Below are 14,347 nucleotides of genomic sequence, written 5' to 3'. Positions count from 1 at the left end.
TTAAAAATGACAAATGAGGAGGAATCCTTATCACTAGTGACTTGGTCATAGGCGAATTTGTTTGCACTGGTGTGACAAACCTCTGAGCCTTCTCTTCCTGATTATGCAATGTGTGAACAAGATGTGTACATAGCAATGTGAAATTACCCAAGGTATAAAACGGTGTATTTCCAAAGATATAAGATGGCAAGAACAAGTAAGAGAGCAGCTTGAACTGTAAGGAACACAACAGTACTGTAGTGAGGTAGCAAGGATATAGTGACAGTGATAAATGTTGGCAGAAATGCAACATATGAGGATGAAGGCTGAGCTGAAATTGCAGTGCTACAACCAACGAACACCATTGACAGCACTATCTGTCAATTGAGGCAGATGAAATATTAGGCAGGGTAAACTATGCATGAAGAGAACCTAGAATAATAAGTAAATGGAGAGAAAAGGAAACAAACTCTTAAACTATATTTTACCAAATGCCTCAATAAATTATTGAACTAGAGAGTAAAGAACTTGTGAAAAAAAAATACAAATGTACATTCAGATCTGAAAAAGGCACAAAGTCATAAGAATTGGTGCAGTAGAACACACTGGACCTCATTCACCAAGAAAAGTGAAATAAGGAAACAGTGCTGCACTTACAAAATGATATAAATTCACTTTTCCAGAACAACAAACACATTTCACAAATGAGCACTGATACTTAGTATTATTTTATACAAAATGAGCACATTTGTGTATGTAGAGAGTGCCTACGGCATATTACTCAAAAGTACATAGGCATCCTCTTAACTATTTCTCTTCTTCCCCAGAAAATCACTTACACTAACTCTTAATAACCTGCTAGTGTGAATGAATCATGTGACGATTGACTGATGCAATGCATGGGACGGAATTCTGTACTTATTACACTTGCTGTATTATCATTGCAAAATAATGTTGAGGATTATTAGTATTATTAATCAGCCTGATTGTTTTTGTTATCATCAGTAAAGAGTATTGTTTTTGGCACTTAGGCTGTATTCAAAAAGAATATTATCATTACCTTCAACTAGGCCGAAAGCCTATAGCTGACCCCTGTCAGATTTGAGCTAGGGTTGTAGAAATGCTGCACTTTTCCAGTGGCCCAGCATTTTGAAATTGGGGAAGAGGTAAGGCAACTATGAAGATGTGGAGAGGATAGGTAATTCAATTTCCTACTGGGCCATCAAACCCTATAGCACCATCATGCTGCCCTGGAAGACTGACCCATGGTGACACAGAAAGATGGGTAAGGGATAAAAGCATTACATGGTCCAGCCCACAATCCACAATCTAAGAAGCCCTCCTACTCTTACAAACTGATCACCAGATACAGCATATGACAAATCAAAGCAAGGTATAACTTAACTACTGCAGCATTTGAGCATCCCAATAAGCATATCTTTAGACTACAATAACTACAATGCTAATCAGTCAAGGACTCTAGAACAATGGCCCAGGATCCTGTCAAATAAAAAGTTGATCTTGCACGAGACATTGTCTATGTTTTTCTTACAATACAACATTAGGTGCAGTATCAAAATGGACAAAAAAAAGACAATAACATTAGAGTAACCGCATCAAGACCTTAGGCAAATAGGCAAATCCTGCACCCCCCATACATTTTGTTCTTTTTTTTCATTTTCTCCATCATCCATTCCATATACTTCATTATGCGTGTCCGTTTATATGATGTCAACAGTGCAATATTCTTAGCAGATTAATTATTTGACAAGTGTTCGTAAGGCTAATCTGTAGACTGCTAGATCCAGTCAATCAAACATGCATTATGCCTTTTTATACAGAGACCTTGCTCTTTACTTAATCAAATAGAAAAAGGCTCCTTGAGGAATTATTTCACAGTCATCAATTAGTTTCTGTAATGTCTTATATAAGTACATTAATTCGAGAAAGGAACATAAGAAACGTGTTATCTCAAGACAATTTTATGTATTATTTGTTGAATCAGTGAACAATTGTTTCCAAAATTAGAGAAAAATACAAATGCTAGGCAACAAAACAACACCATAATATTCAGTATATTTACAAAGTGCCGTACTATACCGTTGATACAATATGTATTAAATAAATATATACATAGAGTGCTCCTATGGCATCAATTAACTAATCCATCAACTTTTCATACAAATCCTCTCTTTGATGAATATAAACCAAACGGTATACAGGCGTCGACGTTTCGGTCTTTAACGTATAATTTTCACCAAGACCATCCTCAGGACTATGTGTTGCACAAGATATCTATAAAAATATATACAATATATACAAATTCAGTACATAGGATCCATTTCCTTATGTCCAATATACTTGATTGTCTGCTTACATTAAACTACTGTCACCCCACCCAGTGTGACCAAATGAAAAACTATACATGATTAACTATACAACTATCTACACCATATCAAGCCCATCTGGGTATAAAGTACTCACTGTACTGGTCTAATCCACTTCAGTTCTTTGTCACTCTCAGTTCTTTATCAATCACGACTTCAAACCAAAATCCATAAAATCCTCCTATTCGAAGACAGAGTTAAGTCCAGTCACTACAAGCGCTTCCATAAATGGAAGACATATTCAATAGTTATCAGGGGCATGGCTTACCTCTACACCTATTCCCTGTAGGTAATGGTGTAAACGGGCTTGGCTCCGAAATTCGGCAATGGCACATACCACATAACTGCAAAGAAGGAAAGAATGGAGATGAACTCCGGGTATGTTTTACGCGGGACAAAAAGTCTCAAAAGTGACCCCCAGCGACATTTAAACTTGGACGCCTGATGAAAATTAAACTTGGACGCCTGATGGAAATCATCGGACTTACTCGTATGTTCAGCTGACAGCGGGAAGGAACTCCTCGTCTATCTTGCACGGCGATTGCTAAAGCCGCGGGTTACACCACGAAGGATAAACTTCCTCTAAAATGTGCGCATGCGCACAGGGAAGCCGGCAGGGGAAATACGTGGCAGCCATAACGGAGTGGAGTGGTGTACCTATTGACGTGATGTGCCAGCCTAGTAAGACCTTTAAAAATACTTCTAAAAGGCGGATAGAATCCAGGATAAAAGGAATACTTTATAATATATGGACAGGTGATAATGCTCAAAAACACTCCCATAATATACTGAGTAGCGGGGTGTATCTCCTAAAGGGACCAGTCAAAGAATACTCACACTAATACATCTCAACTAAGTACTATACCTCCGTCACCAAACAAGGTAATTACACTGAGCTCAGTCAAAGAATACCAAATGGAGTACAAACTCTCTGGCAAGGTATAGTAGAGTCTCTATTAGCAGGGGATACAAGAACCCTGCCTGTCACAATGTCACGAAATACATTACAAGGTTGCTAAATTGTGCCATTCCACACACTGGTTTAACCAATGTTCTACTGTCCTACCTGTCCATATCCATTTGTTTTCTTTTAATGTAAGCAGGCGATCTACATTGGTTCTTCTTTTTGAGCCTTTCCGACCTCAATTACAAACCATTTCATGTCCTTTGGACCATGTGACTGCTGTATAAAGTGTTCTACTAGTGGCGCTGTTAAAACCTTGCACCTAATGCGTGACTGATGTTGGGCTATTCTTTTTTTCACCTCTAGAGTAGTTTTCCCAATATACATCAAACCGCATGGGCATTGAATACAGTAGATGACATTCCTTGTCAGACAATTTGAATGGTGTTTAAAAACAATCTGTTTATTATTCAATGTACATGATTTGATTACTGTGGTGGTGTCACATGCAGTACATTGATCACATGGGTAATGACCTACAATGGGTGCTAACCCCCATAAATTCGGTAGGGTATTGGTATTGGGTTCCTTGTATGTTTTTACCAGATGGTCGCGAAGGTTTCTCGCTCTTTTAAAAGCAAACTTAGGAATGTTTAAATGTGGTTCAACTTTCTTTGCTTTTAAAAGAGCGAGAAACCTTCGCGACCATCTGGTAAAAACATACAAGGAACCGAATTTATGGGGGTTAGCACCCATTGTAGGTCATTACCCATGTGGTCCAAAGGACATGAAATGGTTTGTAATTGAGGTCGTGAAAGGCTCAAAAAGAAGAACCAATGTAGATAGCCTGCTTACATTAAAAGAAAACAAATGGATATGGACAGGTAGGACAGTAGAACATGGGTTAAACCAGTGTGTGGAATGGCACAATTTGGCAACCTTGTAATGTATTTCGTGACATTGTGACAGGCAGGGTTCTTGTATCCCCTGCTAATAGAGACTCTACTATACCTTGCCAGAGAGTTTGTACTCCATTTGGTATTCTTTGACTGAGCTCAGTGTAATTACCTTGTTTGGTGACTGAGGTATAATACTTAGTTGAGATGTATTAGTGTGAGTATTCTTTGACTGGTCCCTTTAGGAGATACACCCCGCTACTCAGTATATTATGGGAGTGTTTTTGAGCATTATCACCTGTCCATATATTATAAAGTATTCCTTTTATCCTGGATTCTATCCGCCTTTTAGAAGTATTTTTAAAGGTCTTACTAGGCTGGCACATCACGTCAATAGGTACACCACTCCACTCCGTTATGGCTGCCACGTATTTCCCCTGCCGGCTTCCCTGTGCGCATGCGCACATTTTAGAGGAAGTTTATCCTTCGTGGTGTAACCCGCGGCTTTAGCAATCGCCGCGCAAGATAGACGAGGAGTTCCTTCCCGCTGTCAGCTGAACATACGAGTAAGTCCGATGATTTCCATCAGGCGCCCAAGTTTAATTTTCATCAGGCGTCCAAGTTTAAATGTCGCTGGGGGTCACTTTTGAGACTTTTTGACCCGCGTAAAACATACCCGGAGTTCATCTCCATTCTTTCCTTCTTTGCAGTTATGTGGTATGTGTCATTGCCGAATTTCGGAGCCAAGCCCGTTTACACCATTACCTTCAGGGAATAGGTGTAGAGGTAAGCCATGCCCCTGATAACTATTGAATATGTCTTCCATTTATGGAAGCGCTTGTAGTGACTGGACTTAACTCTGTCTTCGAATAGGAGGATTTTATGGATTTTGGTTTGAAGTCGTGATTGATAAAGAACTGAGAGTGACAAAGAACTGAAGTGGATTAGACCACTACAGTGAGTACTTTATACCCAGATGGGCTTGATATGGTGTAGATAGTTGTATAGTTAATCATGTATAGTTTTTCATTTGGTCACACTGGGTGTGGTGACGGTAGTTTAATGTAAGCAGACAATCAAGTATATTGGACATAAGGAAATGGATCCTATGTACTGAATTTGTATATATATTGTATATATTTTTATGGATATCTTGTGCAACACATAGTCCTGAGGATGGTCTTGGTGAAAATTATCCGTTAAAGACCGAAACGTCGACGCCTGTATATCGTTTGGTTTATATTCATCAAAGAGAGGATTTGTATGAAAAGTTGATGGATTAGTTAATTGATGTCATAGGAGCACTCTATGTATATATTTATTTAATACATATTGTATCAACGGTATAGTACGCCACTTTGTAAATATACTGAATATTGTGGTATTGTTTTGTTGCCTAGCATTTGTATTTTTCTCTAATTTTGGAAACAATTGTTCACTGATTCAACAAATAATACATAAAATTGTCTTGAGATAACACGTTTCTTATGTTCCTTTCTCGAATTAATGTACTTATATAAGACATTACAGAAACTAATTGATGACTGTGAAATAATTCCTCAAGGAGCCTTTTTCTATTTGACTAACGTTACCCAGTTCCTTGGGGACTATTGGGTTGCCCTATTTCTTGTGACTTTACTTAATCATGCATCCACTTTTTTAGAGAGCCCTTCTAATATCTGGCTCAGCGGGTTTGATTTATAACATGGTTCACTAGTATTCCTTTCACCTGTCCATGATCAAGATGCCATTTCCCATCCTTGCTCACGGAGGCCTAGTTCTTGATGGATCAGATGGTGGGCGGATTATCGCAGACCATTCCATTAGGTCTTCAACAAATTTATCATCCCTTCATACTTTCTTTATTTGGGTTTCCTCTGCACAGACCATTCCATTATATCCAGTATCTGTATCTGTATCAATAAGAGGTGTTCTTGGGCTGAACCAAAATATGGGAATCCTTTTCTTGTACAATATTGTTCCCAATGTGTAAAATTTCCTATCCATTTTTTGGGATTATTCCTAGCAATCACTGCTTGATTTTAGGTAGTCGCGTGCTTCCCATGCAGTCTCCAACCCTGTGAGTAACCTCCTCCCACAGATTGCATTACTGGGCATTCTCAGGTGATGTGTGAAAAACCTGCTGGTGTATCTAGAAGACCTTTCTGAGTAAATGGTGCTCAGCTTGACTGCGGTTTAGTACATCATATGGAAATAATTATATTTAATTTAAGTTTTGATTATTTTCTACGGTCTTCATGCTCTGACATGGTGTGATCCATTTTTTATTCTGTTGTTCTTCTTTAATCCGCACTGTTTCCCAGCCAACATGTGTTTCGTCTGGGGAAGTACCCCACGACTCCTTCAGGGCTTCTGCCAACGAAAAGATATAATGCGCTCCTCCCCGCCGGTTGTAATTCCGTCCCGGCTGTTGGATAGATTGTGAAGAAATAAAGCGCTCTTGAAGACGAGTGCATCCGCCATGGTCCCGCTAACCCCTAGGTTCCAATTTGACCCGGAAGTTACTTGTTTTCTTGGCTATTTTCAATTAATATGCTGTGAAATGTTCCAGTTTCCCAAAAAAGTTGATGATGTGATCAAGTACTGTCTTCCGACACCAAATCTTCCAGTTAAAATAATAACAGCTGGAGTGTAGTCTTCATTTAATAATGAGTTGGTCATTGTAATTGTGTGTGAGTGTGGCAAGGCCACTTAATTGTCTGGGGGGTAATGAAATGTGTGTTTTTCTACTACAAGGATAAACAACGTAATGATTTCGGGATTATGTGTATCTGAAAATGCATATTTATTTGTCTTTTGAAGCAATAGAAGATCTTAGTTCTAAATTAATTGGGAGGCATGATTTGCAACTAGTGGCTAGTGAGGTATCAGACGTTCCATAATGAATGGAAAGTTCGTTGCAAATAACAAATCAAATGAGACAATAACAGGAATACTGTAAACAGAAACCGTCTAATTTTGTAAATCCCTAAAGCCAGAAGATGCAAAACATCAAAACAAACCTCCTCCTGCCTAGCTCCCAGATATGGAACGTGATTTCAGATCACTTTCAAAAGGGATCTAAATATCATTTCTTCACACTATACCTTGTTGATTAACTGTCTTGCTTGTTTACTACGTTACCCTACCTTTGTGCCTTTCGTTCGTTCTTACTTTCTTAATTTTAATGTGCTCCACTTTCTATGTAACTGGGTTCACGCTCTAAAAATAAAGAAAAAAATCCAATTGTGAGGCAATTTCAGTCTATAGGTCATCAACAGCCACTGTACAATGTGTCAAGGTAAAATAGATGGCAGTGAAACTGATTATTGTTTTTTTTAATGTTCGAAACAGGTCCATGATGGCTGCAAAGCACCGAGACTGGTAACACAACTCCACTTCACCAGCTGGCCTGATTTCGGTGTGCCTTTCACACCAATTGGTATGCTGAAGTTCCTTAAAAAAGTCAAAACAACAAATCCTGCCCACGCTGGACCCATCATTATTCACTGTAGGTATGTTCTCTCTTGTTCCACTTCCTCCTAGTAATCACTTATTACAAATCGAGACAATGGCATTGTCAATCATTCTGAGGTCAGGGCCACGCACTAACCCGTGTTGACCCTAGAGAGGCGGTGCAGTGGGTTATCTTTCACACTTCAGGATAAATTTGTCTCTGCCTAAACACATGTCGACCAAGTGGAAACTTGCCTATGCCTGGGAAATAAGTGCCATTGTGCCACGTTACGGACTATATCGTAAAATATTTTTACATACACAATTACATGTCTTTGTGGTATGTCTGTTCTTGGTGTAAAAACCTTCGACCAGTCTTGTACTACAGACGAGTTGTAGGGGTGGTAAACTGTAAGAAACATAAGTTTGCATATTTCCTTTGTAGAGGAAGTCGTGATGTGTTGTGTGCTGTTTTTTGTTTTGCTGTAGTATTACATTGTGTTTTTGTGTTATACTGTGGTTGTTGTGCAGCATTCTTTTTTGGCTGTCCTGTTGTGCCCGGGTATATTTTTGTTTTAGTGCTCTGTGTTGCGTTATTAAGTTGTTTTCTCTTGTGCTCAGCAATTTGTTTAGCGATGTAAACAAATTCAGCAAAAATGAGTTATTTCCTTTACAATTGTAGTGACAAGCAGTCACTTGCCACTGTCTAAAGTGGTAATATATGATTGTTTCAGCTCATCAACTATCTAAGACAACAGCTCAAAACTGTGACAGAGGTTTGTCTGAAATATATATGATACAGCCCTAGGAGTTCCCCAGTGAGGGAGGGAAGGTATGGTGAGAGACTTTCCAGGGCATAATTACTGTTTTCACTTTCAAAGAAAGAATACTTTTGTGTTTGCTTCATCCTAAATTAGGCGGAAATACGCTGTGACTGGATTAAATTTACTGTTGTGTATTTCCCCCAGATGTAGCGTTCCAAGCAAATAAATGAAAGAGTATTACTTTTTGCTTATAACTACTACATTAGTTTTAACACAAAAATATAGCATTACTGCATTATAGTTATTTGTTTCAAAACAAAATTAAGCAATGCGACAACAGGCAATGTGTGTGGTGACTGCCTATTTTCAGAATTTGCATGCAGTTCTAAATTTTCACCATGGTGTCCTTCAAAAAGCTGTGATTCGTGGTGAAAGTTTGTATTTACCACTGATATACTATTTATTTCATTGCTGTTGAGGACCAGCAATTATTTCCTCCTTGTCATTCTTTCTCATACTACTCCTTACCTCATGAGTTGTGCCTTGCCTTTCAGAGAGGAATTTCCTATCCTACACAGCTTTCTTATTTCGTCGAGCTTGGGCAGCGCATAAGCTGCTCTGCGAGGCATGCTGTATTAGAGTATGGAGTTGAAGCTCCACCCATATTTTTCATTGGCTTGTGTCATTCTCCTTTGTAAATGCTAGCTTCTAATTCGTTAATAGGCTTTTTAGTCCCTTCATAGTACCACCTTGTCTTCCTTTGTAACCTCCCATGAGGACTGGCCCTTTTACCTCTGTTGTACATTGGCATGTCTTATTTAGTCTGTAAGCATTGTTTTCTTTAATGAGTTTCTCCTACTGCAGGCATGACATGCTTGCCTGCCACATTCAGTGTGCCATGTTCGCTTTCACTTTCCAAGCAGCCCGGAACAATGTTGGCTGCTTCTTTGAAATAAAAGAAGTCTTGCATTTACATGAGTTTCAGCTATTGGCATTGTAAATTACAATGCCTTTTATTTATGTGTTAATTATCAAAACAGATAAATAAAAGGCATTTTCATTTACAATGCCAATAGCTTAAACTCTCGCAAATGCATGACCTATTGAATTGCAAATGCTTGTTTACTTACTGTAGGAGGCAATGAAAGTTATGGTAGTATTTGCTATGCAAAAAGAAAGCTGATGGGTTGTCTTGAATTCCTTATGGGATAATATTTGGAATTTTTTATTGACTGCTGTTAATTCCCCAAATAAAGGGGTCCTTAAATATAGTGACATGGGCAGTTTGATGCAAAATGAAAAAAGACAATACAGAAAAAAATTACACACACATATGAAGATGAACTCAGCAGCAGAAGATATAAGAGCATCAAAACATGAATCCAAAAAAGTATTAATCTAAAAAAATTAAAAGATGGTCAGATAATTGGTTAGCCCTTCAGACAGCTATAAAAATGGGCAATAACAAAAAATTCTGGTCCTTAATAGTGACAGGACTACAGCAACATACACACAGGGCAGAGTACCATATGTCATGCAGTAAATTAAAATATGTTATAGAATTGTTACACAAATAAAGACCAGCTCCTACAAAGGATTTTTCTAGTGATAGGAAGCTTGAGCCCTATACTAGTACTGTATCAACAAAAAAGGAAGAGGGGGATGGGGAGCTAGTTATGGTCTAGTGCCTGTGCTCCTAAATCAAGTAGTCAAACCAAAAAGGGAGTCACTGTTCCGTAGGTACAGGTGCAAAGGAGTCACCCACTCACCGAAAGGAAAAGAGGAGAGAATGATCAAGTGGGTGATCCTAGGTCTAGAACCCACTTTTCAGAGGCAAGTGCAGGTCTTGTGTCTTGTTGCCCTCACACACCCCGAAGGCTGTCATGCTTCATCATAGGGTGTTTGCTCCTCGTGGGGCCAGTGACGCAATGCGCTAGGGGTCCCCGAAGGGTCACTTTGGTGGAGATCTTTTGAGAACAGCCATCAGATGAGTGTGGGTATGAGGAGTGAGTCCTATGTGAAGGGTGAACGTGTATGTGAAGGATTAAACTGGCGGCTAAGGGAATATTTATTGTGACAGTACCCTTGTCATACTAAAAAACCTGACGGTCGTGCGTTACTCCAATAGGCATTATTGTGCCCCGGTAACTAAAAGGCCGACATGTTTCACCTCTGGATGGTCACAAGGATCCGTGGTGCTTCATCAGGACCAAAAACAAGTTGTTATGTGAAAGTGCAAGTGAGTGGAGGGGATGGACCCCTCTGTGAGATCAGGGTGGGTTAGAACTGTGAAATACTACAGTTAGGCTACAACTAAATAGTTTAACCACTCCTGATGTGACCTAGGAATGAAAAGGAGACAGAAAAACATCAGACACACATGAAACCTAAATCAGAGACGGCATTGTGTGCCTCCTCAGAGTACAAAAAACCGTGCACAAGGCGCATGAGATATGAGACTTGCTTTGCTTATTTCATGGGAGTGGCCTCACAGTGGTGGCCATCCAGGTGTACACAGCAAGCCGGCTACTGGCTACATCAGGTAGCTGGTGAACTTGAGTGCGGCACTACCGGTACCTCAGAAGCAACCCCCCGTGTCAGAACACGCGGTTACCGGAATGCCCATTCCGTTTGGCCAAGGTGCGCACGAAATGCACTGATCCAGTAATGCTGGGTATTCAGAATAACATGCTAGAAACACTTTTGCAATGCTAATGTTTGAAATGTGGTGTGAGACAGAATGCCCGTCCCGAGGGATCAACACGCGCAATAGATGATTTCGTCTCTACCCTACAGAAGATCAAGTTTGGCTCTCCCCAAGATCCAATTTCGCCAGACATCTTGTTACAGGCTGGCAGCCTGAAGAAAATAGCCACAGCAGCCTTTGTATCACTTTACCTGCCTCAAGGCATGATACCAAAATCATGGAAACATGCGATAATTCGGCCATTACTAAAAAAAACACATTTGGATCCTGCAGAACCGGGAAATTACCGACCCATTTCACTGTTACCACTGCTAGGCAAAATTGCCGAAAAAAAGTGTTAATCAGATGCTCTACAAATATCTAGAAGACAATCAAAGGCTTCATAATACACAAATGATATTCCGACCCCAGCATAGTATGGAGTCAGCTCTGCTGGTAGTAACTGAGGAATTGAAAACAATCCTAGATCAGGGGTGCATAGCGGCCATCCTGCTATTGGATCTGAGTGCCGCATTTGACACTGTAGAACATAGCACACTGATCAAAAGACTCAAGGATGCAGGTATCACAGGGACAGCGATTAAATGGCTGACCTCATTCCTGGAGGACAGGTCCTTCCAGCTGATGGAAGGGGAACTTCTTTTGGATACCCTCCAATTATCTTGCGGAGTACCACAGGGATCAGCACTGAGTCCCACGCTTTTTAATGTGTAGATGCAGCCATTGGCAGACATAGTTCAAGAATTTGGCATGTCAATTGTGTCATATGCCGATGACACACAACTGGTGGTATCAGTGACGAATGACCCCTAATCTGTATATAATAATCTAGGCCCCCTGCATGTCAAAAATAGCTGATTGGATGTGCAAATGTTCCCTGAAATTGAATGGGGATAAAACAGAGATTATGTTCCTGGGAAACCAGAAAGTAGCCAGGAACATTATCTGCTGGCCAACCCAGTTGGGTAAACCCCAATCCCCAAGACAGTCTGCAAAAATCTGGGAGTTTGGCTAGACGATAATCTAAGCATGGAGACCCAAGCAAAAAAGCTCCCAGTTAAATGCTTTGGATTACTACATATGCTTCGAAAATTTTTACCCATCCTACCTGTGCATTCCCGCAGAACGGTGGTTCAGGCTCTGATTATCTCACAACTGGACTACGGGAATTCCTTATACCTTGGTGCACCAAAATATGTCATCCATCGGCTGCAGGTGGTCCAGAATGCTGCAGCACGGATCCTACTTCAGATTCCAAAAAAGTATTCAGCCAAAGCTACTTTAAAGACATTGCATTGGCTCCCAGTTCAAGCAAGGATCGCCTTTAAGGCACTCTGTATTGCCCACAGAGCTATGAATAACAGAGGACCTGCCTTGCTGGGAAAACTGGTTGCCCACTACATCCAAGTCAGGAACCTAAGATCTTCAAAAGATCTCCTCATGCAACAAGGCAGAATAAAAAGGGCAAGATGGGGAGGAAGATCCTTCCTTCATCTTATCCCCAAGATCTGGAACTCGCTGCCCAGGGAGACGTGCATGTTAACTGACTAATTAGCCTTCAGGAAGAGACTTAAAACACTGCTCTTTCCCTAAAAACCTACCTGGTGAACTGAACAAGACTACTGTTGTCATACCCTCCTAGCGATGGGAAGCCTACGGGCAACCATGCGGTTTACAAATCCATAAACATAAGTGTTGCACTAAGCCAGCAGTGCTGCATATGTAGAGAGATCACTGCTCATTGCTGAATAGTAGAGGAGAAATGCCCTTACCTAGAGTCACATGTAGGATTACTCCATGGGCTAGGGCGTTTGACTTCTGCCTTCTAGCACCTACCCGTCCTGACGTCTGCCCGCATATTATCTGGTCAAGGTGGTGGACGTCCAGATATAGTAGCAGAGTTGCCGGTTTGGGTGGTTCCCCCTTTCAGAATGCCATTGAGCAGAGAGGTGCACATTTGTAGGGGTGCAGTGAAGGTGTCCCTGCATGCTGCGCCTGCGCTGGGTGCCGAAACTGCTAAAGTAGACCTGCACACTGTGATTGAGTCTGAAGGGAGGCTACCTATTGCGGTTGCCACAGAGATGAATTATGCCTACTCTCCAGTAGAGCTTGGGAAAAGAGAAATGATAGAAGTGAAAACTAAGGATACAGTTCACTGCAAGTTATTCGCTAAAGCAAATTATATGATGCACAGCAGGTTGGGAAATAAAGCTGTGTCAGTAACAAAAGTCGGTAAATGGAAAATGGCAAGATGCTGGTACATAAGACGGGGAGCAAGTGTGTTCCAAAGAAAAATGTGGAACAAAGTGCATAGCAGTCAAGTTAGCCCATAGTCAGGGTGTTGAGGAGGGGTATGCAGTGTATACCCACCGGGTGATAGGGAGAGCCAGGGTGGTGTAGCAGTGGTAAGGCCACCAGGAGTTAGACAGTAAGCTAATGTAAGCTACTCTATGTCAATAGGCGTAACAGTTATAAAGCCCCCTAGAATAAGAGAGATTGGCAGATAGAGCTACCCTATATCAGGTGGCGTTGTTGGGGTCAGAAGGCTATTAAAGTCAATGTAGTGATTGTTACAGTTCAACTCACAGTATCTCATCCTGGAGCCCCCATGTGTGGGTAAGTAGGCGATGAACCCATTGTTACGTCCCAGGAGTGAAGAATTACTCCATGTCTGGTTAGCCTCCAGGATGGTCCACTGTATCTCCTCACACAAGTGTCCTTTTTCGATGAAGTGGTTTGTCATCTTGGTTACCGTTCGGCCACGACGGATGGTGCTCTTGTGCTCACTGATCCTGGTTTTGAGGGGTCTAGTTATCATCCCAATGTATCTGAGTTGACAAGGGCTTGTGATCATATACACGCAGTTCTTGGTTTTACAATTTGTGTGAGTGCGTTGTTCTCAGGAGAAGTCCTCCATCTGGAGAATTTTGGTGTGTCTTGTCGAGGAACAGGCACTACATGAACCACATGGATGTTGTCCTGCTATAGGGGACAACTTCCACAGGGTGGTATCCTGGGGTTTCTTCTTGGGCTGTGGCCATATGTGAACCAGTTGGTCTCGTAGGTCCTATACTAGTATGCCAAATATGGTAGAGAACTTAATATGAAACCGCCGAGAATCCTGGACTGCACGGCCCAAAGGGCATATTAATCGCAGTCATCAAATCAGACTCAGAGACCTGGAGTAATTATTTATCACTATTATTTAATCAGACCATATTATCAGGTCAACTGTGAACCTCATGGAAAGGTTC

General features: G+C 40.9%; 1 protein-coding gene across 2 annotated transcripts in view; it reads left to right on the top strand.

Annotated features, from left to right (window-relative positions):
- Positions 1 to 14,347, top strand: part of PTPRE (protein tyrosine phosphatase receptor type E) — a 934,466-nt gene that overhangs the window by 752,028 nt on the left and 168,091 nt on the right. For both annotated transcript variants that reach the window (XM_086922566.1, XM_086922567.1), the window contains one exon: positions 7,521 to 7,681. In XM_086922566.1, coding sequence (XP_086778692.1) covers positions 7,521 to 7,681 — 161 coding nt within the window. The remainder of the gene's footprint in view (positions 1 to 7,520; positions 7,682 to 14,347) is intronic.

This window comes from Lissotriton vulgaris, chromosome 5 (genome assembly GCF_964263255.1).
Source record: "Lissotriton vulgaris chromosome 5, aLisVul1.2, whole genome shotgun sequence".
NCBI lineage: Eukaryota > Metazoa > Chordata > Amphibia > Caudata > Salamandridae > Lissotriton > Lissotriton vulgaris.
This window is presented reverse-complemented; position numbering and strand designations above follow the sequence as displayed.